The sequence below is a fragment of the Centruroides sculpturatus genome, unplaced genomic scaffold (assembly GCF_000671375.1).
Source record: "Centruroides sculpturatus isolate CEXI.00-Female unplaced genomic scaffold, Cexi_2.0 scaffold2027, whole genome shotgun sequence".
In the NCBI taxonomy this organism is placed as follows: Eukaryota; Metazoa; Arthropoda; class Arachnida; order Scorpiones; family Buthidae; genus Centruroides; species Centruroides sculpturatus.
Genome location: NW_019386228.1, coordinates 133 through 27,416, shown reverse-complemented (window position 1 = coordinate 27,416; position 27,284 = coordinate 133). Strand labels below are relative to the sequence as shown.

The window sequence follows — 27,284 nt, the reverse complement described above, 5'->3', positions numbered from 1 at the left end:
TCTCTCAATGAAGGTCTATAACTTTTGGGAGGATACATCAGCAAATGACAAAGATGGAACTTTGTGGGAAACACCCCAGTGAGGGACATAGCCTCACAGGATGCCACGGCAAAGAACTGAGTATCCTTGTGGCCAGGGCTTAAATATCTTGTGGTCTTGCAAATCATTACTTTATTGGTTATTAACCCCCCTTTCTCGGTACCCAATTAGCCTTTCTCTGTTACCTGTTGAAATTGGACCAATTCAGTTCCAGAGAAAGATAATTGTTTATTAATACAATTCAACACAGCCTTTCATTCGGTGTTGAATGAACCTTATACCTTAACTAACATTTTCTTTTTTGTTTATCTTGTCTTATAAAGAATTTAATTTATTAATTTTTCTCTGTTTTTACTGTGTGGTTTTAATATTAAAATAATTTTACTTTTTCCCTTTTCTTTTATAATTTAGTTTTCTTAATTTTAATTAATTGCAAAGATCAAGATTTGTTTTTGTTTGAATATATGATTAAAATGGTGTTTTTTTCATCCCAGCCCAGGGCCTCACATCATTAACTCTCTGAACTGTTCAAATGAATACACTTTTGTCATATGCATTCAACACTATTAGCTTTTTCTCCACTTCAGATTTCTATACAACAAACTCATGACAAAACATAAAGAAACATTTGTTGCCACTTATCAAAAATAGCAACTTCTGATATGCACTATAAGAAACAACAACTTTGTACCACTGTGAAAATGCTAGATTACATATCCAATCTGGGATATTTTCTAGGACAGTTTTCAATGTAGGACAAACAACTTAAATCTAGGACAGTCCCACATAATTCAGTATGTCTGGTCACTTTAGTTTATAGTAATGTGGATAAAAACACATTACTATGACACATGATATTGAAAATTTTCTCTCTCTTTATTAATAAAAATTTATATAAAACTGAAATGGACTTGTGGGAAATGGGACATTTCATAAATCGAAAGGGAAGTCATTTTAACCAATTGTAATATTTAACATTTCTGACTATAGGATAATAAACATTAAATTTTGTTGATTTTCTATATGTTACATTAATACTAGACCAATACCTGCTGTGAAAAAGTCATGAGATACTGATGAGTCATTTGACCTATTTATACATATATCACAAAACAAATCCAATCCAATTTTAAATACAAATGACTGATTTATTTTTCTCTTTCAAGCAGTATCAGGTTATAGAAAATATAAAAGATCAAAATAACAAAAAAAATTAATATGTTATGAATGTTCAAACCATTCATGACAGATTTCAGATAAGTAAGAAACATTGAGTAATAAAACAGAAATCAATATGAGGAAAACAGAAAACTACCAGGATTAATTCAAGTGAAACTGAATCTAAAATTGAGTTTGAAGGGAAAGTTAACAAAAATACAACAAAATTTTAATATTTAAAGAGATAATAAACAAATGAAAATTACTATATGTAAAGAATGTTACTATCTAACAAGATGTTTTTATTTGTAGAAAATAAAAATACTGTGTATTCATCAACTGAAATCATTATCAATTAGTAACACTTCCATTTGTTTTGTTGAGTTTTATTACATATGATTCATGTACAGTTGTTATTTTGTCACTAAATAGGAAATTCTATAAAAGCTTAGTAACCATTAGTAAATTTACAAACATTAGTAAATTTAAATATGCTGATGGCATAAAATAAATATATTCAAGTTGATTTACTGAATTCTTCAAACTACAGTAGAACACCAATCATCTGAGGTAATGTGGACCAATGCTATCTTGGAAAACTGAAAACTTGGATAAAACAGATGGTCATGGCTAATTTGGATTATAAAAGAGTATGATATATAACTTTAAACCTCTTTTTAATATGTATAAAAGAGTATGATATATAACTTTAAACCTCTTTTTATATTTTAGTGAATTTAATCATATATAAGAATATAATTTTTTACAAAACACTTATACAACCAAAAATTCAGTTCATGAAACACAAAACGATGGAGAAAAACAAATGTTTTCAATTACCTTTGGCAAGCATTTTCATGTTAAAAAATTTATTTGGAAATGGATGAGCATCGGAAATGAATATTGCGCTGACAAAACCCTTTGTGTTTGTGGCAAAGACTGACAGAAAATGGTTTGAGGTACATAGCTGCAGCAACGGAGCAGCATCTGTTCACATGCTGTCCAAACAAGCAAACATTTTGTTCGTTGCATGTTACATGGTGCAGAGCTCTCATCTGTTGTTGCCTTAGAAAGCTAGCGACTAGTGAGAGTAAGCACATCAGTTTGTATCGTTCTATTGCTAGTGGTGGGGCTGGAGTTCATTTTGGTTACGATAGTATTATATAATAAAAAAAATTACAATAATATAGTGACATTCAAGGCAAATTTAGGGAAAAAGTAATACAAGTTAGCATTATTATTATTTAGAAAGAAATACAGAAGGATTGAAATAATTGTTAAAATATAGTCTGTCATAGGTACTTGTCACAGGTAGCAAAAATCTCAACAGAGAACAAATGGTTAGAAATATTTCATCATTTTGAAACAAACTATGTTCCATACAATAATGCATTCAAAATTGTGGAATACACACTGTCCTTACCAAGAATTAATGCCGGGACTGAACAAATTTTTTCTACTGTAAATAATGTGTGGACATCTGGTAAATCACAATTAAGTGTGAGACTTTGAAAGCCATATTATGTGTGAAATATAATTTAACAAATTCTTGCAAAAAATTTCATGACATTTTAAAAACGACAACAGCAATCTACTGTGGCGGTATGCCTGTTGCGGTCGCGAACTTCTTCTTGTCGTGAACTAATAGTCAACATTTCTGTAAGGCGGTAAATTGCCTGGAGCGTTAGCCGATGAACTACTTCTGGACTAGCTGCCGAGACGACCAGTCGACCCTACGCTACGTTCCACGAACTGTGATACTGCTCGTTAAAAAAAAACATTGTAAGATGGAGTTAGAATTTAATCTGCTAGTTAATAAAAGTGTCATGTTTTTTTACGTTATGTCGGTCGATTTACTTTAATCGGTAAGTTGGGATCAACCCGACATGCCGTGCCTGTGTACATAGAGGTTAAATATAAGTTTTATATTAATCTAAATCCTTTGTCTTTCACGTTACTGTTTCTAGAACTTTCTCATTTATTCTTTCTCTACGGGTGGGGCAACCTTTGTCCAGGAACGAAGAGGGGAAACAAAGGAAAACGAAAAAGCCCTGAGGGCATCAGGAAAAGAGAAACAAACATTCCAGAGGTAGCGTCCGAGGAGAGCAGACGGAAAGAAAAGGAGAGGTCGAAGTTGTCGTCGAGTAAGACAAGGAACTGACTTGAGATCATCTGAAAACGAACAAACTGGACTAACGCTAAGATTGAGGGCTTTGAGAATTCCTTGAAATTTCAATAGCTGATACAGATAGGAACCGAGAAGACAGTGAATTGAGCACAAGTCCCAATGTCAAGGATATCGGAGACTTTTGAAAGACCCGGGTACCCCACCAACCTTTTTTCTTATTCCTTCGTATTTCTTCTCTTTAAATTCTTCTTCTTTAGTATATAAGTTAGGTTAAGATAGTTTAAGTTAATCATAATATTAAGGAAATATATCTCAAGTTAAACCTTTTGTTTGTCATGAACACGTATCACCCGCCTTTGTTTACGTAAAGAATATATCGAACTGTATTGGGTATATAGGAACTACATAGTTTGGGATCCTAAAGAACTGAGTGTACGTAGGACCAAGTGAAAAACAAACTTAATAAAATTTTTTATTTTTATACGACTTTGTATTATATTGTTCGTCCTTCTACATACCACACTACTAAAAAGAAATTAATTTGACTGAGAAATATGCTAAAGAATAAATGGTTTTTAAAGATTTATAATAGTATATATATTTTGTGAACCGCTGGGGAGGTCAGGAACCGTCGACTCTCCCTTTTCGGCGACAGGTCGTTAAACCTGCTCACTTGTCAAGATGGCTAAATTTCGGAAACAGTCCCGAAGGGTCAGGATACTTTTTGTCAGGTCGAGTGGAGGAGGTGAGAGGGGTCGTCGACGAGGTGTAGGCGATATGCGAGTAAAAGGACACCATTTAACAATGAAACAACGATTTATTGGATTAACAAAAAAAAAAATAGCTTACAAAATCTAACAAGTTCACTATTAGCCCTAACTCGCGGAGAGAGAGTTTACATTAATTTGTTTCATACCTCTAGTCAACTTCCACATAGGCACAGAGTTCGCCGCACAAAGTTAAAGTTTCCCGGAGACTTAATCCTTTTAGACCGTAGATGTGAGATTCCCCCGAGGAGGGGGAAAGAAGTCGCTTTTATAGCTTCGGACTGGGAAAATCAGTCAGGTGATCTCCTATTGTGAGAGGTAGAGTTGGTCCTACAGGTGTGGAGGTTAAAGTTGTTCCCGGGACCCAAAACAAAATGATGAATTTGGACTTTAACTATAAACTTTTTGTCTTGCAGCAGAGGAATGTCATTGTTTGAGGGTTGAATGTTTATATTAATGATGAAAGTTATAAGTTTCGATCGATATTTGATTCTTTTTTCTGACAATGTTATTTTAACGTGGAGGCGACAAATTTATTTTAAAATACGTCAAAAATTTAGGGGGGAAAATTAACAATTTTGGGCTTATTCAGAGGTCGGATCTCACAATTTAGTATATTTGTAAATTTTACATATGTTGAAATTAAAAAAAATATAATACAATACAATTTTTGCGTTTTTTGATAACAAAATGTTATTGCTTTAGAACAATTTTTTTCAACAAGAAAACCACTCTCACCCATTAATTTTGTCCTACTTCATCAATGTTAAAATCTAGTAATCTAGTCACCTTAATTTATATCATTATTATTAATAAGAAACCTATAAACTTGCAGGAAATTCATCAGTTGTGTTACATCCTTATAATATGATATTAAGGTGAATATAAACATTACATGAAGTTTTGTGTAATATTTATATTCACTCTCTTGTTATCTTGTAGATATCTTGTTACTTATAAAAAGTTATAATCATTATTAAGATTTTGTTTTTCTTATTTAAATATATAGAATTATTAATTATCTATATTACAGTTTTATTTATGAATTAATAAATAACATTTAAATAATAATCTGTAAAAAACTTTTTCAGAATCAAAATTTTAAAACCAAGTCTAGTGAAAAGAAAACCTCATCAAGTCAGGTAACATCAAATGCTATCCAAGCATTTTTGGCTCGAAAACAAGAAGAAGAAAGACAAAAATGTATGTATAAAGAAATTAAATATAAATTCATTGTCACTTTGTTTTATATAGAAAAAAGAATAATTATTGAAACTGTCAGGAATTTTTCATAATGAATTGCTTTTGATCTATGAAATTACTAACAGCTAATTAACAAAAAAATAGAATTAATATATTTAATTTTAACATAAAAAAAAGTATTTGAGAACACAGAAATTTCAAAAATGACGATTAAGATTAACAGATTTAAGAACTGTAATAATAATCATTTTGACAGATTTGAAAATGTTAAGTTATTGAATAAGTGCATAATAAGAAGAATAATCAATTTTAAAGCTAACAAAAATACAAAGTATTCTGAAGATATATTGGAATGCAAAATGATTATATAATGAAACATACAGATGGTTACAATTAAACTGACCCTATTCAGATCCCATTCTGCTTATCAGATTTTGATGAAACTTGGTATATATGTTACAGTGGCGTACCATGACAGTTGATGATAGGGAAGCTGTGTTTCTGTAATAAGCCAACTTCCAGGGGCAATCAGTTAATTGCACATCAGTGATGGTCTAGATTTGTATTTGTTTGTTAGATAAGCCAGTAAAACCATAGACTTCTCTAAATGTATTTTTAATATCACAATTACATTCTGAATTACTAGCCATGATATAAGGGTTAAAATTAAAAATAAAATTATAAAAACTTACTTGGTGAAATAAAATGTGTGGTGGATGTACAGTACTGTACATATCTGGTACAAAATGTTCTTTAATTGTATGAATATACTTTTAAAAAAAATTATAATTAAATATAGCTTTGTAAAGAAACGTACATAAAAATATCATAAAATATTCTTTACTTTTTAAATCTTAAAACAATCCACTTAGTCAAATAGCTCCCTACCAGTGGCTAATGGATGGAATCAGAGTAGGTTGCAATGCATGCATACACACTGACTGCCAAATCCCTAGGGTGCTGATACTGGTCAATGTCAAATGCCTCTTTTGTCGCATCACTAGTATACCTCAAAGGATGTGACAGGGTTGTTGAAACTTAAACATTTTTCTGTAAAATATAAATATGTTAAACTTAATAGATTTGTGGTGGTGTGGAGGACAAATAAAAGGATGACAAAAAAGTAACTATAAATTAAACAGGATTTTATTTAACTACGGTTATGTGGTCCTTCTTACACCTGGTTTGTTTACACTAAACACACTTGATCCCAAACTATAGTATGCACATAAGTTCGACACCGTCCGACATATTCTTTATGCTTTCACAGGCAAGAGACACGTGTTCGCAACAATGAAAATTTATGGTTTGAGAGATATTACAACTAACTTAAATTACCTTAATCTAACTTATATACTAAGGAAGAAGGGTGAAGAAATTAAGAGATATGAAGAGAAGAGACAAGTATAAAGGACAGATTTGTGGGGGTACCCGGTAAATTTGGCAGTCTCTGGTCTTCTCTATATTGGAACTTGAGTCAATTTCCTTCCTCTCGTTTCCATTCCTTGAGAATTCAAAGCGTTCTTGAAGCCTTAATCTGGGTGTTCTTCTATTTCGTCCTCTCACAGACAACTTCCAAGCCTTCTCCTTTTGTCCCACTAGGCAACAAACTTTGGCTGGTTCTTTCCTACAGTTGTTCACCTTGGAAGCTGACCCAAAAGTATCTTGTTCGTTTTTACTGATGGCCTCAGGGCTTCTTAGTATCCCCTTTGTCTTCTCCCTTTGTCCTTAGACAAAGGTTGTCCCCCACCCATAGAAAAAGAATAGGTTAGAAAGTTCTAGAAACAGACATTAAAGACAAAGGAATTTAAGAAGAATAAAACTTATATCTAACCCTATGTACAAAGACATGGCGTACTGCCACAGATTGTCCGTTGTTTGTTTAATTTGTTTTATGACCAAGTGTCCACAGAAATTTCCAAAATTTACTTTTCAATCACTCTCATTGAACTGGAAAAATTTCTGTCTTTATTACATCTAATATTATGAAGAAATCAGTCCCCACTGTACTCAGCTAGAGATTGGTTCGGTTAAGCTTTAGTTCTTTAGTTTAGAACTTACAACCTCTTGCATCTTTGCACTTTTGCTTGTTTTTTATTTTGATGATAAAATATTCAAAGTATTTTTAAGAATGATTTATTAGAAAAATTGCCTGAGATCTACAGCTTCTTTGAACCACCATTCAGCCCTATATATATCAACTACACTACAGTACATAATATACAGCAAGTTGACATTTAATGTCATTTCATTTAACATCAATTATTTAAGGGAAATCTGTAAAATTTTTTCTTGCATAAACTTTCCAATCATACAATTCAGTCAAAATATTTTGTCAAAGCAAAATTAAAATAACATCATTTTATGATGATACTCATCCTCAAGATTTTAATTTGTGAAAATGGATGATGATGATTTTTAGTACAAACAAATTTATTATCAGATAATAGTTTTTTCCCTTGCATTCAGCTATATAAAATAGATCGTTTATGATATGTTTAAATGTGAACACTTCAATGATTCAAAGAATATTTCTATTGTTCAATGAAAAGCATTGAACCCATTTTTATTTTTCTAAGAATGAATCAGCTTTTTGCTGGTTGGTTTTGATTATATTATTGCCATATCTAAATATTATTACTTATTGGAATTATATTTATTTTACTATTAGAATACTAAGAATGTATAAGTTTCTAATAAATATATATTAATTTAGATGAAGAAGCTAAAAGAAGAAAAGAAAAACTTCTCACTCTTAGAGCCCAGAACTCTAAGAGTAACAAAAAAGCCAAAATCATGGCTTCTAGAACAAAAGATAATGATTTTAGTAAGATTAAACTTACTGAAGATGAAGTGGAAGCCAAAATAAAGAGAGAACAAGAACTGAATAAAAAACGCCTAACAAACACAGTAGACAGAATGAAAGCTAGAATCCAATTAGAGGAAAGAGATAATCAGCTTCCTAGAACAAGAAAGAAAAAAACTAGTGATTCTCAGCGTCAAACAACAACTAATTCTCCCATGCAAATTGAATATAAATTTAATGGAAATAGTGCTCCCATTCCTGTACTGGTTAACAAAAAGAAGGATATTGAAAAAAGAAAACAAGTATCAAAATCAAAATCAGCTGTGATGGATTACAGAAATCTCTTAGAAATTGCTGCAAAAAAACAATTTGAAGCTGGTGATGATTCAGAATATGAAGATTTTGAGGAAGAAAGTGATGAGTATGAGGAAGAACAAATTCAAGTGACCAAAACAAGTCTTCCTAGTTATAATACAAAGGAAGATGAAAGTGTTCATAGACAAATTAATCAGAATTCTAAGTTAAATAATAAAATTTTAGCAGATAAACATAAATTAAAACAAAATAAAGAAAATTCATATAACACAAATAATTCATTAAAAAATGAAATTTTACAAGAATCTAATATGAATCATAAACAATTGAATAAATCATATAAAAAAAATTTGCCTAATAATAAAACTCCAAAGTTATATAAATCAAATGAAATCAGTGAATATTCTCAAAAAATGTCATCATATAATAATAATTTAAATTTTACATATAATAAAAATAAAGTTCCATCTAAACCAAATAAATATGAAGAATACATTCGTACACCAGACGATAAATTACATAGTGAAGAAGAATACATTCCACAGTATCAGAAACCAGCATTAATTCCTAATTTAAAATCAGTTCAGAATCAAAAAGAATTAAATTATATTCCGACAAACAAATCATCTGTAAAAAATAGGAATGATACAGAAATATTAAACAATAGAAAAAAAATTGAACAAACATCCATCCAAAATATGACCAACAGAGTACGTCATAGTGAAAAAATTATTTCTTCAAATTTGGATCACAATATAAATGTAAATAGAAAATATTTAGATTCAAAAAAATCTAAAGATGTTTCAAAACATAAAAATGAATTATTCAAAATACCTAAGAAGAAAAAAGAATGTGATGCAATGTTAGATGACAGTACTCCATGTTATTATACAGGTGATAATGATGAAAAGAATGTAGAAATACCTAAAAGTCACAATAAAGTAAATAATGTTTTAAAACAAAATTCTGAAAAAAGGCATGATTATATTAATAATAAAAAGAGAGAGATTGAAGAAAGATTTTTGTTGAATAATAAGATAAACAATCGAATTCCAAATAATATAAAACAAAGCATGTCAAGTAGAAATAATTTGTATGTTGAAAATAAATTCCAAGAAAAGTTAAAAAATTCCACAGTTCGAAGAAACATTCAAAATGCAAAGGAATTCGAAGAACCAAAACAATATTTCACCATAAATGGAGAAGAAAAATCAAAATATGATACAAGTAAATCTCTTATGAAAAGTAAACATTCTAAAAATTCTTCTTCAGCATCAAATGAAGTGTATCAGTATTTTACAGAAGATTTTAAGAAAGAACAATCTACCTCAAAAAACATAAATAATACAAAATGTATAATAAATAATCACAGAACTAGCATGCAAGAAAAAGATAAAATAAAATCAATGGCAAATGCACACAAATTAAGTCAGAACAGATCTGAAATTAAAAGAAATTTTTGTAATGAATACAATAGAGATAGAAGTGAGTCTCCACCTGCCAAAATATACAAAAGTGAAAGTATTAGAAATGAAAATAGGATTAACCAAAGGATAGAAAAGTCTAATGATCAGAGAATTGTAAAAAGAAAACTTCCTATAGAAAATAAAAAGAATGAACATGATAGATTTAAAAGTAGAGAAGATGATTATAAAAGAGATATAGGAAGGACTAATGAAAAAGTTGATAGAGAATTTTCAGCAAAAAGTTTAAATGCTAAAATAAAAAGTGAATATAGAATTCAAACTAAAACTGAAAAGGATAATTATAACAGTATTAATACAGTAAAATCAAAATATCCAGAATACACTTCAGTTCCAAAAGTTTCACAAGAGAGTAAAAACAAATCAAACTTTGTACAGAAAGAAAGTGCATTTCCTAAAAAAGTTCTTGCAGAAAAAAAAAGGGTCATTCCACCAAGTAGTATGGTGCATTTAATGCAAAAAGAACAAATTCAAACAAATAATAAATTAAGACATTTGGAGAAGCAAAGGTTAGAAAAAGAGAGGCCAACAATTGGAAAATTGCAAATGATCACAAAATCAGAAAATTTAAGTAGAATGGAAAATAATAGAAAAATATTAAAAAGCAATTCTAATACTAATATAAGTAAACATTCTGAAAGAAATACATTAAATGAAAAACCTATTCCATCTAAAAGATTTCCTCAACCCAATAATGGTACAATTCCAAACAAGAATTTCAAACCAATAACAAGTGCTGATTATGTTGGGATTAAGCGTGATCGTCAAGGACGACCATTAGTTAGTAAGTACATGACTTAATTTTTTTACAGGAAAACTACTCTTACTGATTTTTACATATGTTTAAAGGCATGTTTCTGAGAAAAAATGTAGATAGTGATGAAGAAGAGGAGGATGAAGAGGAAGATGATGATGATGATATGGCTGATTTCATTGATGATGGACCATTGGAAGAAGATGATGAAGATTATTCCAGATATATTCGAGAAATATTTGGCTATGATAAAAGAAGGTATAGTAAGCAATTTATAACTAGTAAAACATGTTGTTTTCAAACATTAAAAAGAAATTATTATAGGTATCGCTATGAAGAAGAATTTGATGATCAAGCTATGGAATCATCATATGCTGAGCAAATGAAAGAAGAAAGGAGAAGGTAAATTAAATTTATTAAAATAATATAAAATTTGATCAGACTATTTATAGGTAACATTAATGCTTTGTGCTGTAGAAATTAAAATGGTAAAATGAATTATTTATTTAGCTAGTCTTTTATTTTATTAATTCATAAAATGTTCATTGACAATATGTGAAAGTAATGTAAACAGAATAAAATTGGACAAGGATACTATAACCCATGAATAATAGTATAACTGTATAACCCATAAATAATTGTTTTAAAGTTAATTAGTTGATTGATACAGCAGTGATTATATCCCAATATGTTATTTTAAACAATAAATTCAATCATTCATATACAGCAGTAAATTTTATAAAGTTCTAGGAGGACAAAATTATTATTATTTCTATAAAAATCTGGAACACATCTTTTACTTTATGAAATGAAATTTATTTTATCAGAATGAATGTTTCTTGCATGAGTTTAGCAAGTATGTTATTCTCAGGACTGTCAAGAGTTTGTATTGGGCCCAAGCATAGAGCATTCCTTTTCAGAAATTGTTTTTGAATAAATGAAATACATAAAATGTTTCTCTATTAATAAAAAGCAGTCTTAAAGTTTTTATTTTCTGTTAGTAAAAAACAACAATGATTTTTTAGATGTATAAACTTTGGAGTCTTGACCAAATAATTACAGATTTTAACTAGTAAAACAAATTTATTATGTGCTAAAATACAGAGAGTGCCAGCAGTACCATGCACGTGGTCAGACTGGCTACCCACGTGCATGAGTCTCCACCTGCTAAACTAAAACACAAGACTAAAAACTAGGGGCATGGTAAGTGTTGCCAGGTTGGCCACATACTCCCTCCCCAGTGACAATACTCAGGAACTTAGAAGGGAAATGTACAGTTTGTCCAGAATGAGTCATTCGTGGGCAAGGTGCCTGGATTTGAGTGGTCTCATCCAGTGGGTGGAGAATGTTTTGTCACTGTTGGAGAATGGCGGAGGGGTGATTGTAACTTTCAGAAAGAAAGCGGTTTTGAGGTGGTCAATTGAAAGTTTGCTTCCCTCGAGGTGTATCTAAGTCGAAGTGTTTCTCTAAGTGTCGTAAGACACGGAAAGGGCCATCATAGATTGGTTGTAATGGTTTGCGTGATGCATCATGATGCATGAAGACGTGTGAGGCAGTCATCAACTCAGGGTGTAAAAATATATTTTTAGATGAGTGGTGGACATCTCTGACTGGGCGAATCGACCTCATATGATCTTTCAACCTCAGATCAAGGTAGGAAAATTATTGGCTGAAGTAGTCTCATGGTCAGTGAGATCAGAAGACAGTGCAATGGGTTTGCCGTATGTGATCTCTGCTGCTGTAGTGTTATAGTTGGGGATGACATAGGATCTTAGCACCAAGAGGATGGTTGGGAGTTTAGCAACCGAATTATCAATCAACTGAGCTCTCAGCAAGGACTTGAGCTGATGATGCCATCATTCAATTTTTCTGTTTGCGGTTGGGTGGTAAGCTGTTGTCTTAATGTGGTTAATTCCCAGGGCTTTTGCGAGATCAGCAAAAAGTTGGCATTCAAACTGGCGACCCCTGTCAGTGGTTACAATACGTGGTATGACAAAGCATGCAATCCACGTAGCAAGGATTACATTGGCTATAGTCTCAGCTGAAATGTCTGCCACCGGTATGGCTTCTGGCCAATGTGAAAATCTGTCTATAATTGTGACTAGATAAGTAAAACCTTGGCAAGATGGCAAGGGGCCCACTATATCAACATTGATGTGAAAAAAACGGCAATCGACTTGGCTGTAGGTCCCCACTGCACTGTTAGTGTATTTTCCTACTTTGACTCTTTGACACAGGATGCAAGTTTTAGCCCACAATCTGACATCTTTCTTCATTGATGGCCAAACAAAGCGTTTGCTGACCAGATCCACTGAACCTCTCATTCCTGGATGTGCTAAACCATGTAGCGACTCAAAAACTAGTTGGCAGAACTGTTCAGGTATATAAGGCCTGTGTTTACCAGTTGAGATATCACATGTCACTTCAATTCTGTTTTTGAGGCATACCTTTTCAAATTTCAGTGAACATGTTTGTGACTGTTGAAGGTGAGCAAGCTCTTTGTCCACAGCTTATGTAGCGGCGATATCTTCCAGAGGTATTCCTGTTGAGAGAAAAATAGAGTTGATTCTTGAGTAGACATCTGCTGCTACATTGACCTTCCCTGGTATGTACCTGATATCTGTGGTAAATTGGCTTATGTAGTCTAAATGACGGAGTTGGGAGGGGATGCCTTATCTGAACACTGCTGGAATGCGTAGGTTAGGAGTTTATGATCGGTATATATTGTGAAATTCCTGCCTTCTAAGACATGGTGGAAGTATCACACTACTGAATATGCCACTAAGAGTTCACAGTCATATGTGCTGTACTTGGCCTGTGGTTTGGTTAGTGTCTTAGAAAAAAAGCCTAGGGGTTTGACAATGGAACTATTCTTCTGTTGAAGAGCTGCTCCTATAGCAAAGTCTGATGCATCCACCATCAGCATCATTGGAAGGTCAGTGGAGGGTTGGGCCAAGAGGGTAGCACCTGCTAGTTCCTCTTTGAGTCGTTCAAAGACTACAATTGACTCTGGGGTCCATTGCACTTTACGTTTGTCTCTTTTCCTGGTGTCTTTGCACAAATCAAAGAGAGCTTGTTGCGTGCATGCCATGTTGGGCAGTGAACATCTGTAACAGTTGACCAGCCCTAGAAACTTTCTGAGCTGTTCTATGGTATCTGGGCATGGAAAGTTTTGGATGGTTTGGACTTGCTCAGGCAGGGTTACAATTCTTGCTTGGGAGACGACGTAGCCCAGGAAAGAAACCGCTTGCACACCAAAAACACACTTTGACAGGTTGATGTTGATGGCGTGTCTGCGCAGCCTTGTGAGCAGTGTTCTTAAATGAAGCAAGAGCTCCTCCTCTGACTGAGATGCAACGGGGTCATCAAGGTATGAGTAGACAAAGTCTAATTTACGTAAAATATTGTGGATATATTTTTGAAATGACTGGGCAGCATTGCGTAGTCCAAATGGCAATTTTAAAAATTCAAATAAGTCAAAGGGTGTGATCACAGCCGTTTTTGGAACATACTCTGGTGCCACGGGTATGTGGTGGAATGTCTGCACCAGGTCTATTTTAGAAAAGATGGATTTGCCTCTCAGTTGGCAATTGAAATCTTGAAGGTGGGGTATCGGCCCAGTAGTCCCCACAAGGACGCCATAAACCGTCCTTCTTTGGAACAAGATATGGGCTGGACACAACTTTTGGAGGGACTACATATTCCCATGTCTATCATCTGTTGGAATTCCAGCTTTGCCTGTGCAAGCTTATCAGGAGGGAGTCGTCTCAGCTTAGCAGTGACTGGAGCTCCTGTCGTGACGATTATATGGTAGACAGTATGGTCACTAACTTGTTGATATGTAGGTTGTCCCTTCAAGAGATTGGGAAACTCCAAAAGAAGCTTGGAATACTTCTGTTGGGGTTATATTATTAGCACAGTTTACTGATTAGTGGTGGTGGTAGTTCTGGGGTTGCCAAGTGAGTGAGATTATCTCTCAAGCACCTATTCTTTAAATCCACAAGAATGCTGAAGTGACTTAGAAAGTCTGTTCCTATAATAGGGTGCTGTATATCCGCTAAGGTAAATGGCCAGCAAAATGTTCGTCAGAGTGCAATATCAAGTTTAAAGAGGCACTTGTTTGTAGGTATCATGGAGCAATTAGCTGCATAAAGTTGATGATTACTGTCATTTTTCTAGGATGGTGGGAGGTAAGACAGAGATGTCTGCCCCCGAGTCTACCAGGAATCTGCAACCAGTGGTAATATCAAAAATAAATAAGCGATTGGATGTTTTCTCCCTGTCCCTCTAAGTCGCAGAGAGAGCGGGGCTTAGTTGTTTCTCAAGGTTTCCTTGATGACATGTTTAAAAGAACAAGGTGGGGTGCACTTCCTGGCAATAGCTTTGAAATTGAAATGATACCAACAAACATTATAACCCAGTAGATTTAGACTAGGAGAGTGCTGTTGTCTCTCTGAACATGAGGGGGAATGTGCTTGTCAACGGTTGGGATATTAGATCAGTGACCAATTCAGCTATTTCACAGTCAAGCGATCCTAGTACATGATGGTATTTCGTAACTTCTGTTGTGGTATTAGAGACAGCAAATTGTGATTCCACCTGTGTAAACTATACTCTAACATTCTTTCTCCAAAAGGGTGGAATTTTCACCGATACTCGTGCTACCTCAACGGGGTATTCACTCTTGCTCATGACGGAAATATATAACTAATGTAAATACTCACAGAATTGGGTAAATAAGTTCTTGTGGTCACGTCCAGCTCACCACTTTGGAGTCTTGACCAAATAGTAGACCCCCCTATAACATGGTAGATACGTTCCGTGTTTTATTAAATTCATGTTGTACGAGTCCTTAAATACATGAGCCAATCACAGCCCGGCACGTGTGCAGTTTATGGACTACGGCTGTTTGAAAGGTTTTCTTCCATAAAATTAATCAATTCTAGACTAATTTGACTCAACATTTCCAAAACACGTATAATTTTTTGGGAATAATCCATATAAACTATGCTATAAACAAAAAATTGTAAGATTACTTACCGAGTGTGCACTGTTCGACGACGCCATTGCTTAAGTTTTTTTTCGTCGCAGAGCGGCGCACCGAATGGCGGGCGCATGTTTCCTGATCAGCAAATGTTTTGCAGAAAAATAACTTAACTTTGGAGACATCATTAATATAAATATAATTTTTATGGCCATTAAATAATAAATGGTTTTTAGTAGGTTTGCTGCTCGTTTAAACTCAGTTTGTGCAATATCCGCTATTGGTCTAGATTCAACCAATCCTGTCGTGACTCGAGTCAGTGATGACATTTTACTGTATTATGAGTCTCTTTTAGCGTGTTTATATGAACACGGTCACAATGTTTTCACTGTGTTATATGAATCTGTATTATACGAACCCATGTTATAGGGGGTCTACTGTAATTACAGATTTTAACTAGTAAAACAAATTTATTATGCGCTCAAGTACAGAGAGTGCCAGCAGTACCATGCACGTGGTCAGACTGGCTGCCCGGGAGACAAAAGACTAAAAACTAGGGGCATGGTAAGTGTTGCCAGGTTGGCCACAAAACCATACAGGTCCTTTAATTTCCTCCAGACCCAGGGAAAATCCCCAACTATCCCTCTTGACAGTCCTGGTTATTCTTACTATTATAGCAAATTTTTATTCTTACTGTAGTAGTGAAGTCTTAAATCTGATGTTGATAATTTAATTTTGAGATTATTTGATGATATACTGCTTCTATTGTCGTCATTCTTCTCCTACTTTTCTAAAAATATCCAAGTTACATGATAGAAAATATTTAATTTTTGTTCAGCATAATTGTTACTATTGCAATTTTTTCAACTCCATTGTACAAAGCATGTTAAACAATTTGATGACTTGAAATGTTTTAGAAATTGAAAATATTCAAATAATTGAATGTCACAGGATAAGAGTTGAGAAATATCAAAGTTTTGATGAAAATACACCATTGTTTATCAATTTTTAACACCCAAATACAAATGTGAGTTTATTCTAGTGTGATTCCATGTACTGTCATATAGTCTAGTTTTTTTAACCCTACAATGTGGTCAGTTTTATATTTATATACCTTTCAAAACAACGATCAAACTGCAGTCATTCCAGGTCACTCTATGTATTTTATTTTTAAAATTCACCAAAAATCAAATTTTTATCTTAGAGATACAAAAAATTCACATATATTTATTACTTTATGAAGATTTTAGCACAATAATCATTAGGAGTAAAAATTACTTGCCAAAAAAAAAATGTTAAATTATGATTTAAATTTTTGATATTATAAATAACTCATAAAATTAATTTGATAAAAAATAAAACACGCTGATTTTGTTATTTGTTTTTTGCACCAAGCCAACACAAAAAAGAATGTTGTTTGTATCTGATGATTTAAGATTATGCATATTTATCTATTTTTTGTGAACAGTATCATTTTATACGAAACAGTCCATATATATTAGTTTTCAGTCTCTTTGATAAACTGTCTTAAGATAGTAGGATGTTTTGTTTTAGGTAGTAAGCAGAATATACCAAAATATAGAACAATAAAACACACTACACAAAGAAAATTGATTAATGAATGTGTTCTATTTCTATTTGTTTCAGAAACTAAGTAAATATAATAAAACTAGAACAAAAATAAGAAAAATAATAAATATATATAATTATTTAACTTATAGGCAATAAGCAGTTAATACTGAAATTGTAAAACAATAAATTGACTACTGAAAAAATACAACTGGTGCATGTGTTTCCTTTGATTTTTTTATTTTGAATTTATAAATACATACTGTTAAATTTTTGTATTTTTGTTTACTCTACTATTGAAATAAAAGTAATATAATCAGGTTATAGTAAGACTTGTATGATTTTTCTATCACTTTTCTACCACTTTCAAAAAAACTTTAGGTGTATAGTACTTCTCCTATAACATAGATGTTCACATCACGTAGTATTGCCAATTCCAACTTCCAAAAAAAGGACATTGCATATATATATATATCAATAGGCTTACATATTTACATATTTACAGCCAAATTAAAATTTTTCAAATCTCTCTTTTTTGTTGAGATATTTGGATTTAGTCATAAACTGTTTTCACACTATACCCACACTTTTTCATCACTGTCACAATGGGGGGGAAACTTGTAAACATTTATGTTTCTTGTCTGGGTTAATGCTTCTGATGTAGCCCAAAGTTGGCTGATTGCATAGCTAATCCATTTTGTCTTTGTCAAATATTGAGAATCAAATTAAAAAAATGAGAATATATATGTAGATTTAAATGTTATTCTCACCCTTTGATAACATTTTCTTTAATTTCCTATTTCTTATCATACTTGTGTACAACACACAATATACAATTGTCTTTATGCAAATGATGTATGACTTTATATCAATACATAACTAGCTGTTACCCGCGACTTCGCCTGTGTGGATTTTGCAAGCAAACCCCATTTATATTCAGTATTTCAACAACCATAGTAATTGTTATGTAACACCTACAACTGAGAATGATGAGAATTGCTGAGAATCAAACAAACTATTTTCAATTTGATCAATTTTCTGGAACGTTACAATCGTTTTATAATCAAACCAATATGCAAGAATAAATTCAAATTTAAAACGGTTTGAACATTTGGTTAAAAAATCAAAATATATAAAAATATTTATAACAATGTCTGAAATGTTATACCTAAGTACTCAATGAAAACTAAGTGTAGTTGAAAACAAAATATTGCATCTAAAATAGTACAGTAGAAGCCATTCTTCAGGTTAATCCTTAATCCTCTCCCCCGTGGGGAGAATTTCCAAAAATCCCTTCTTAGTGTGCGTTTTCATGATGTACCCTAACTGTGTACAAAATTTCACCTCTAGGTTCAGCAGTTTGCTCTGGGCAATGATGAATCATTCAGTCAGTCAGGACAAGTAATTTTATATATTTAGATAAGAGATGTAGTAAGTGTAAAAAAATGTTAATTTACTTCCCAAAAAGCTGGCAAAGGGCAAAACTTTAAACACTGCACGAATGCAACAAGAAATGTACTTTTATACACTACTATCATCTTCCAGATTTCCCTGACTTATCCACCATGAAAAGGTCATGGATAGAACTAATTTTGTCTAGTAGGCCTACTTGGTGAACTTTCACTATTTTTTCCAAAGTTTATCATTACACTACGCTGTGTTCTTTGTAATTAACAAGAAAAAATTTTTATTCCATTATTGATAGTTCTTATACATAATGTCTTGTCATAGTTTTGTAAGGTGATTTTTTTTGTGGTTTATTCAACTATAAATGGTTGAAAATCTGGTTGAAGTCAATTAACATTCTTTTTATTGTAAATATTCATTAAATTAATGTTGACTTTCAAAACAAGTGAAAAAAATTGAAACTCTTATACTCTATTAATATGACAGTTATATTTAAAGAAATGTTTTAAATAAATAAAATATATATTGTTTATACAAATATCACATCACTAAACCCGATAAATTTGTAACATGCCAAACAATTAACTGAATTATATTGAGTTATTTATTTATATTAAATATAATTGTGAAAAAGTAGTCTGATATAATCGGATAGTTGTTTGGCATATTATATGTATTAGGACTTAGAAGAAAATTATTTTATGCATTTATATTTTATATATACAGTAGAGCATTGATTATCTGTCACCTCGGTTAACCGACTGCGTTCTAGTCGGCAAATTCAAATGTTCGCTAGTGATGTGACGCTACAATATTTGGCTATGTCTTAGCTACTTTAATATTATTTTTACATGTTTTAGCTGGCAACACTGGCTCGACCATAAAAGGGAGCCAGTATTTAAACGAGGCTTAATTTTCTAATTTTTAACGATACAATAGTGATGATTATTATTTTAAAAAAATTTTTGTTAGGCTTAACATTGATGAAAATTCAACACGAAGTAGGTTAATAGCGATATACTAATATACTAATTACATGGGATATAATAATATAATACACTAACAATGGATTTTTTCATACTTTTTGGTTATCCGACTTTTCAATTATCCGACCAACCCCAGTCCCCAATTGAGTCGGATAATCGATATTCTACTGTATTCAGCTTTACAAAATAATTCTCATGTACAGAAATGACAATTGTATAGAAAGAACAGACAAATGAACTTTGAAATTCTGTCTTTGTTCTCTTATTCTGTTAGTGATTTTATATTTTGATATGAAACAGGTATTTTGACTTTAGACATTCAAACTGCTTTTTTTTATTTATTTATTTTTAGTGCAAGGATAGGACTCTTAGAAGATTTAGAAGATATGAAAAAAGAGGAAGAGGAGAAACAACAGAAAGCCCTTAAAAAGAAAAGATGAAATTTTCAAAAGACAAAATACAGAACTATTTCAATGGGTGATTGAGTTCCAGTTTTGAAGAATAAAAAAAATGTATTGTGCATAATTCTGTAAGCTTAAACTTCAAAGTCTTCCAATAACAAATCTTTCCAAAAAGATTGTGATAGCCAACATATATTTATTTATGACAACTAATGGTCAGAGGTTAAAAAAAAAACTTAGTTTCATATGAATTGCTCTAATGGAAGCATATATTTTGCATTGTATTGCAAACTTTAAAAAAAAATATTTTTTATAGTTTTAGCTGGAAAAAAGTTTATTCTTGTTTATTATCAGTTTTTCGTAGAATTTCTACTTGGTATGACTTTAATGTATTGAAATAATGCAAAAATTTTAAACACCAAATTAGAAATTACAATATTGTCTTAAGCAGAAATGAAATTTAAATTTCTAATTTATTATTTTTTTATATTGTAACACGGAATTACATGTGTGAGTGCACATTTTGTATTTATTGAAAGAAAAAGCCTTTGACTGGCAAAGGGAACAAGTGCCACTTTTATAAGTTAAAGTCCACTGTTGAGCTTTGTAACAAATGTTAATTTTTTTAATTGATACTTTTTCAAAAACTTTAATTGTATTGTACTTAAATACAGAATTTCTGCCTGGATATTTAGATATAATGTATACAACATTTGTGATACATTTGCCTTCCTGTTTTGTACTGGAAAGCCTCATTGGCTTTTTCTATGTGATAATTTTTCAAGGCTGTGGATTTATAAAATTCACATAAAACTAATATACACATATATACTGTTCAATCATACTTTAAAATATATGAAATTAAAATATTTGTATATATTTTATGATGAACAAATGTATTTTGAAATCATGCATTCTTTTCTTTGTTTTAATATCTGTTTACTGAATTATTTTCAACATAGAGATGGTAACTAGATATTACCACATATAAAATTGATACAAGCAATATTACTAACCAAATTAATAAGTTTCAGAGATGTTAGAACATTTACCTTAAATTGAAGCATGAATCATTTGTTAAAATTATTCAATGAATGATAAGATGGATGAGAATTTTAATTCCATTAGGTTCTTTCTTCTACTCATTGCTTTAATCTGTCAATCTGCTCATCCATCTGTTTCTCAAAATAATTGCTCTGTAATCCAACATTGCAATTCATAAGTTGGAAAGTAAAAGAAAATATTAATGTCAAACCATCAGGATAAATACTTTTAAGTACTTCAAATAATACAATTTTAATATAAACACAAAAAGCCATATTTATTTCAAGAACTTAAAGATCATAATTAAGTTTATGGCTGGATGGCTAAGGCAGATAAGGTGAATTGAACCAACACCTCCTATAACTGAAGACCTCTGGACTATGTAATGACATTATAAGTAGTAGACCAATGTTCACGCCAAGTAAAATGCATTCAGTTTAATATAATCAAAGCTTAATATGTGATTATAAAATTAATTTTTATATCAAATCGATTCGAATTTTTCAAGTATTTTTTCTTCTAAATAAATAATGATTTCAGATGAATTTCATCCATCATCAAGTTGACTGTAGTTTTATTATCTTTTAAAATTTGAAATCTTTGTTTGGCATATAATAAAAAGTTCTCTTTAAATTGTTCATTTGCAGAGTTTAAACTAAATAATGAGCAAATTTTATGAATAGTGCAAGGATGAGGTAATATAAATTTTGAATTTCACAAAAATTTATATGCACTGGGAGATATAGAAAACAGTAAACATGATAAAATGAAAAGTTCTGCTGAATAATGATTATGATCTTTGTTGACAGTTATCAAAGATAACTGCCAAGAAACATCATCATTATCATTATTGATGCTCATTATCATGTTGCTCTGAAGCTGTTTTAATAAATCGTAAATTATTTCAACAAGTTCTATTGAATTGTTTTCACTATTTGGATAATTGACATATTATTATTATTCTTGAAATACAGAAAAAGTTAATAACTTTAATTTTCCCCAACATGTAAATGATATTCTAACTTTTTTAAAGAAATTTTACCAATAAATTTTTATTGATTATAACAGATTTTGTTATTGGACCTGTCTGTAAATATGCAAAAACAATTTTATCAATATAATCATGCCAAGTATCAGAAATGTTTACTAAGCATTTCTTTTTTCCCTCCATCATATTCAGATTGGCTTTTTATGCTATCTCATAGCTTTCTGAATATTTTCCATTTCAAGACAATTTCTTTTTTCTTCTGACCCTTCTCTTACAGTAATGTGAGATGATAAATAGGAAGGATAATCTGGAAGTAATGTTGGAATGGCACCATCTTTAAGTTTAGGATACTTAAATGGAACCTTTAACAGTGATCCAGACTTTCCATCATAATATTCAGAATGTTTAATAATGTCTTCATCAGCAAAGTGCAATTCACAAACCTAGATAAATATTAAAAATATAATTACACAAATCAAGACATTCAAGCTATAGAATTATTTTAAACTAAAACTAAATTAACAAAAATTAATCTCATTAAACTCAGATATATCAAACTCTGAAATAAAATTATATCTCTATGTTATTAGGTAAACACTTTATATATATAATTTAAAAAGTGCCAGGACACTTAATATGCCTATATGTACAAAACCAATTTTTTTGAAAATTAAAACATCTTATTAGGTTTGTTTCCAATATATAAAAATTTGCAAAAATTTATCAAATCAAAAACATTTGGTAATTGATGATTTAAAATGACCAATGACAAGCATACATTAATCCCCAATTTTGTGTGTCAGTTTATGATTCTTAGTGTATCTTCTATGCTATAAAAACTGACCCAATTTTAGTTTTCTTTTGGTTGATCTCAAATGGAAAATCAAAGGATTATTGTATTTTGGTTCAATATTACAACTTTAAAATACTAGGTTTATTGATTTTATTTTTAGAATAATCATGCTGTATTTTATAGATTTATAGAACTAATATTAAATTTAAAAATTTATAAATGTTTACTCTAATAATAATTTCATTTTAGGACCATAGATAAATGTTTCTAAAACATTTATATCTATACTGAAAATAGCATTTCATCAAGTCTGAAAATGATACAATTGATAAAATTTTGTAAGATAATAGAGGAATCACAGAATTGATCATTTGATTAAAAATGATTTATTGGATCAAATGAAAGTTATATAAACTTAGATAAAACAAATTACTGATATGAAATTATATACTTCTAATAAATAAATTTTTCAAATTAACTACTAGACATTAAGAGTAATAGCATAGGGATGGTGGTGATGGTGATGATAAAAAAATGCATTATAAAAAATTACATTTAGGATAATTTATTAAACTATAAATATAATTGTCAAAATTAACAAATTTTTCATTAAATCAAAGTAAGCAACCAGTAAGTAAAAAAATTTACTGGTTAATCATCACTTATGTTAATAATATCATGGATAACTTTCAAAAACTTATTACAATAAAAATATAAAATTTTCCAAACTTTTTATAATTAAATGAAATATAATTAACTTAGAAAACTTGAATTTCTTTAAAAAAAAAAAAAGCATATAAATCATGAACAAAAATAAAAAAACAACCAGAAACAGTTATTAAAATAATGATGATGTTATTTAAACAATTACAATAAAAATATGTGATAGAGACTAAAAATATCTTTGCTTGTCACCATGTCCATCATCTGGAACAACTATCTTCCACTGCAGAGACGACCTTTCTTTAGAGGCAACGCCTCTGCAAAAAATGCAAAAGTCTAAAAATCCACAGGTTTTTGTAGAGGCTTAGCCTCTAAACAAAGGTCATCTCTGCAGTGGAAGATAGTTGTTCCAGATGATTGGACATGGCAACAAGTGAAGACATTTTTAGTCTATTATGTATTTTTATTAAATTGTAAATTCTTCAGCCCTTTTTTACAAAAAAAAATTACAATAAAACTTATATTTGGACATTATTAATGTTTAAACATTAAAATATAGATAAGAACTAGTATGTGTGTATTAATTAAACTTTTTAAATAATCATATCTTATAATTATTTATTTAAATAAAGAAATGTTAATTATTTTGGATTGGAATAGATTAATTATAAACTTACACAAGTATTTGCAGTTGGATTGAAATCTCTTGCTAATGCATGAATCCATTTTCTCCTAATATCAGAATTGGAGGGAAATTTGAACATTGAAACACATGGACCATTTTTATAATTTCCTCTGCATCTTGGGGCACAACATTTAAACACCACCATCTCAGATATTAAAAGTACTAAATATATGAAGAACTTGTATGAATGACAATGATGAAATGGTGACTACTTGGCCAACTCTTGATGATGTCATGCATCTTTTGCTATGTAGTCCCGAGGTCTTCAGTTATAGGTGTTGTTGATTGAACCCAGGCAAGCAGCTCACCAGGAATTTTTTATGTTGTCTTATGTCAGGTCCCTCCTCACCACCCAGCCACCCTATTACGGCCAAGCAATAGGGCTAGCCTAAGGGCAGTGCAAATGGTGCACTGGCACATAGCCCTGCACTTACCCAAGTTCTATATAATTTGAAATAAATTTATAAAACAGATATAAATGAAAGGTAAATGAAACGAGCATAAATATTTATTTACATATAAATAAAAAATCATTTGTGTGTCTTTTTTATTCTTATAATAATCTCATTTTAAAATGTAGTTAACTGTCAAAAAAAAAAAAAGCATTTTACTTGACTTTCCACAAGGCCCCATGTGAGAATCTTGCACCAAGCCCTGCTTTTCTTCAGATCAGCCCTAGGTAGTGGAAAAAGGTCTTAGTGCTTGTAGGGCAGAAAGAGCAAAAAAATAATTAAATTATTAAGTTCTTGATTTTATATTTATTTTAATGAACAGTGGCCTATGTTAGAATGAACATAATTGGTTCTAGAACTTTCTTATAGCATCTGTTTGTTCTAGCATATACTGAAATATATGTACTTTTCAGTTTTGGTCATACTAGCAGCCTGCATACTAGGTCTGTAAAATCAAAAATTATAGACCTAGTATGCAGACTGATTTTGAGAAACAACAAAAAATTTTAATTTGGAATTTATTTTGTATTATGATCACTTGATGAAAATAAACATTTATAAATACTTTTGTATGAAAATGATATAGTCAACCTGTGATATAGCAGTTGCCTATGTAGCCCCATTCTCATAAAACGCTAAGGAATACTCTGGACGGATTTTCTCTACAAGTATTTAAGAAGACTCCTCTACCATGTATGAATTTGTAAATGTTCAATTTTACATTTCAAACCACTCTCTTATCAACAAATCATGTGACTTTTAAATCTTCAAACTTCTCACCACACTGGATACACCACAAATAACCAACCAACACCAACATTATCCGATAACTAACCACTCAGAATATCATACTCAGTGGCGGATTATAGTTTCATGGCTCCCAGGCAAATTTAAATTAGGTAGTCTCAGGACCAGTGCAAATAGGTATGCAGGCTGGTCATTGCACAGCGGCACCAGTTAATAAAAGGCACCGTACTGACTTTAAAGTACTAACTATAATAATAAATGTTGTGACAACTGTTGGTTATAAAAAATTAGAGAATTGAGGAAATTAGTCCCTTGAAATTGTAGACTACAGAAATTTTTCACTTTACAAAACATTGCATATGATTTAAATAAAGATATGGACAGTAGATTTCAGGCAACACATTCATTTAAATTTGTGCCAAATAATAATGGAAAAAATAACATTTTAAGTAAAATTAATGTTGTCAGCAAAATCTTTCATTCAAAGTTGCAATTTTAACTTAAGCTCTTGAAAATTTAAAAAACTAATGGACAATTTAAATGAATTTAGAACTGATGAATTGTTTGAATCTGTAATAAGTATTATGATTCAAATTGCAGAAGACATGGATGTCAAACCATTGTTTCCGAAAAGATCAAATATTCTGTTTTGTTACAAATAAACAGATGATTGTATCATGACTCAAATTAAGTTTTAAAACATCATTTTTGTTATAATCGATTTGGCTTTAATGTTGCTGAGTGAGTGATTTAAACTTAGAGGAATATAATAAAGTGTTTAAAGTCTGATTACTCAAATGATAAGTGATACAGATGGAAGAAAATCTATTTGAATAAATAAAATCTATAAGATACTTCTTAAATCATGTACCCCAGGAAAATTTTGAATTTTATTTATAATAATTGTTTAGTTGTTTCTTTTCCAAATTTAGGAGCTTTACATGTCTTCTTGGAATGCATCCTCCTTGGCAAATCACACACGTCATGTTGCTGTAACCAAATAAATCAAACCAATTCTAATAATTTTTCTATAAATGTGATGTTTATGAGGATATACTTAACTTTTACCAAGAAACTTGGGCACCCTGTCCTCTCCCAATTTTATCTCCCTTATTAACTTGTAAACCCATTGCCTTAGAATGTCTTTAAGCAGTATCAGTGAAAGAAGTTTAACATTCAAACAAATTAATATACTGTATATGCAAATATTTTAAGACACAAAGTAGAGTTTGAAGTCTTTTTCTGTGCCGATGTTTATTTTTTCTATTTATTATCATGACGACATTGCTTCATTCAAAATTTCCTGTAATCGTCTGTGTAATGTGCACTTTATACACATGTTGAGTCTTATTGTCAAATTTGCAATTACTATTCTTATGACACAAATTCACAAGTTTCCTTTACTTAGATGTTTTTGCTGAGCTTTACAAACCTGGTTTTACCAGTTTTTGTATGGGATCAAATAAAAGCAATTAATTTTGGATTTTTACAAGATTTTTTTTATTTAAACAAGTCTTATATGAAGTCTTTTGGACATTAATATTGACAACTTTGATTAGCAACCTATCCAACACTGATCACTTTTCAAATATCAATAGTAGAGCAGTATTAATTAGTAGTCGTTGACCATCCTCTCTTCTGGTAGGAGATCAATGACTACTATTGGTAGAATTTACTTCAACCCCCTTTTGCAACACTCCATTCTTCCTATTGAGCTCAGTGGCATGGTGGCATTTGAATGGGAAAATTACAAAATACAAGGTGAGCACAAAATATGTTTTAAGGGCTCGAATAAAAAGCTGACATTAGATAAAAATTCACAAAGTTAAAAACGATATCAATCACACTCACTGCCAAAAGTTAAGCATGGAGTGATAAACTGCAAAAAAATCGACAAATACAGCTGTGATT

General features: G+C 31.0%; 2 protein-coding genes across 4 annotated transcripts in view; one reads left to right on the top strand and one right to left on the bottom strand.

The window, feature by feature from the left end:
• The window catches only part of LOC111614170 (glutamic acid-rich protein-like), a 28,592-nt gene extending 8,287 nt beyond the window's left edge, over positions 1–20,305 (top strand). The window contains exons 2-6 of the mRNA XM_023355548.1: positions 5,184–5,295; positions 8,012–10,684; positions 10,750–10,912; positions 10,979–11,056; positions 19,953–20,305. Of these exons, the coding sequence (XP_023211316.1) occupies positions 5,184–5,295; positions 8,012–10,684; positions 10,750–10,912; positions 10,979–11,056; positions 19,953–20,040 (3,114 nt within the window). The 3' untranslated portion in view covers positions 20,041–20,305. The remainder of the gene's footprint in view (positions 1–5,183; positions 5,296–8,011; positions 10,685–10,749; positions 10,913–10,978; positions 11,057–19,952) is intronic.
• Positions 20,306–21,891: 1,586 nt separating this feature from the next.
• Positions 21,892–25,895, bottom strand: LOC111614174. Of its 3 annotated transcripts, none has more exons than XM_023355557.1 (3): positions 24,786–24,805; positions 24,167–24,615; positions 21,892–22,476 (listed from the first exon to the last, which is right to left on the bottom strand). In XM_023355557.1, exons 2-3 carry the CDS (start codon positions 24,317–24,319, stop codon positions 22,240–22,242), a joined length of 390 nt encoding a protein of 129 aa, XP_023211325.1. In that variant the 5' UTR covers positions 24,320–24,615; positions 24,786–24,805; the 3' UTR covers positions 21,892–22,239. The 3 variants fall into 3 exon arrangements, with proteins under 3 accessions (XP_023211325.1, XP_023211326.1, XP_023211324.1); XM_023355558.1 differs by lacking the exon at positions 24,786–24,805 and adding an exon at positions 24,691–24,717; XM_023355556.1 differs by having other exon boundaries at positions 24,167–25,895.
• Positions 25,896–27,284: the final 1,389 nt, after the last annotated feature.

Coding starts and splice junctions, on each gene's coding strand:
- LOC111614174 (XM_023355556.1), bottom strand. CDS start 24,319: ATGGTGGTGTTTAAATGTTGTGCCCCAAGATGCAGAGGAAATTATAAA. Junction 22,477..24,166: donor ATCCAACTGCAAATACTTGT/GTAAGTTTATAA, acceptor ATATTTATCTAG/GTTTGTGAATTGCACTTTGC.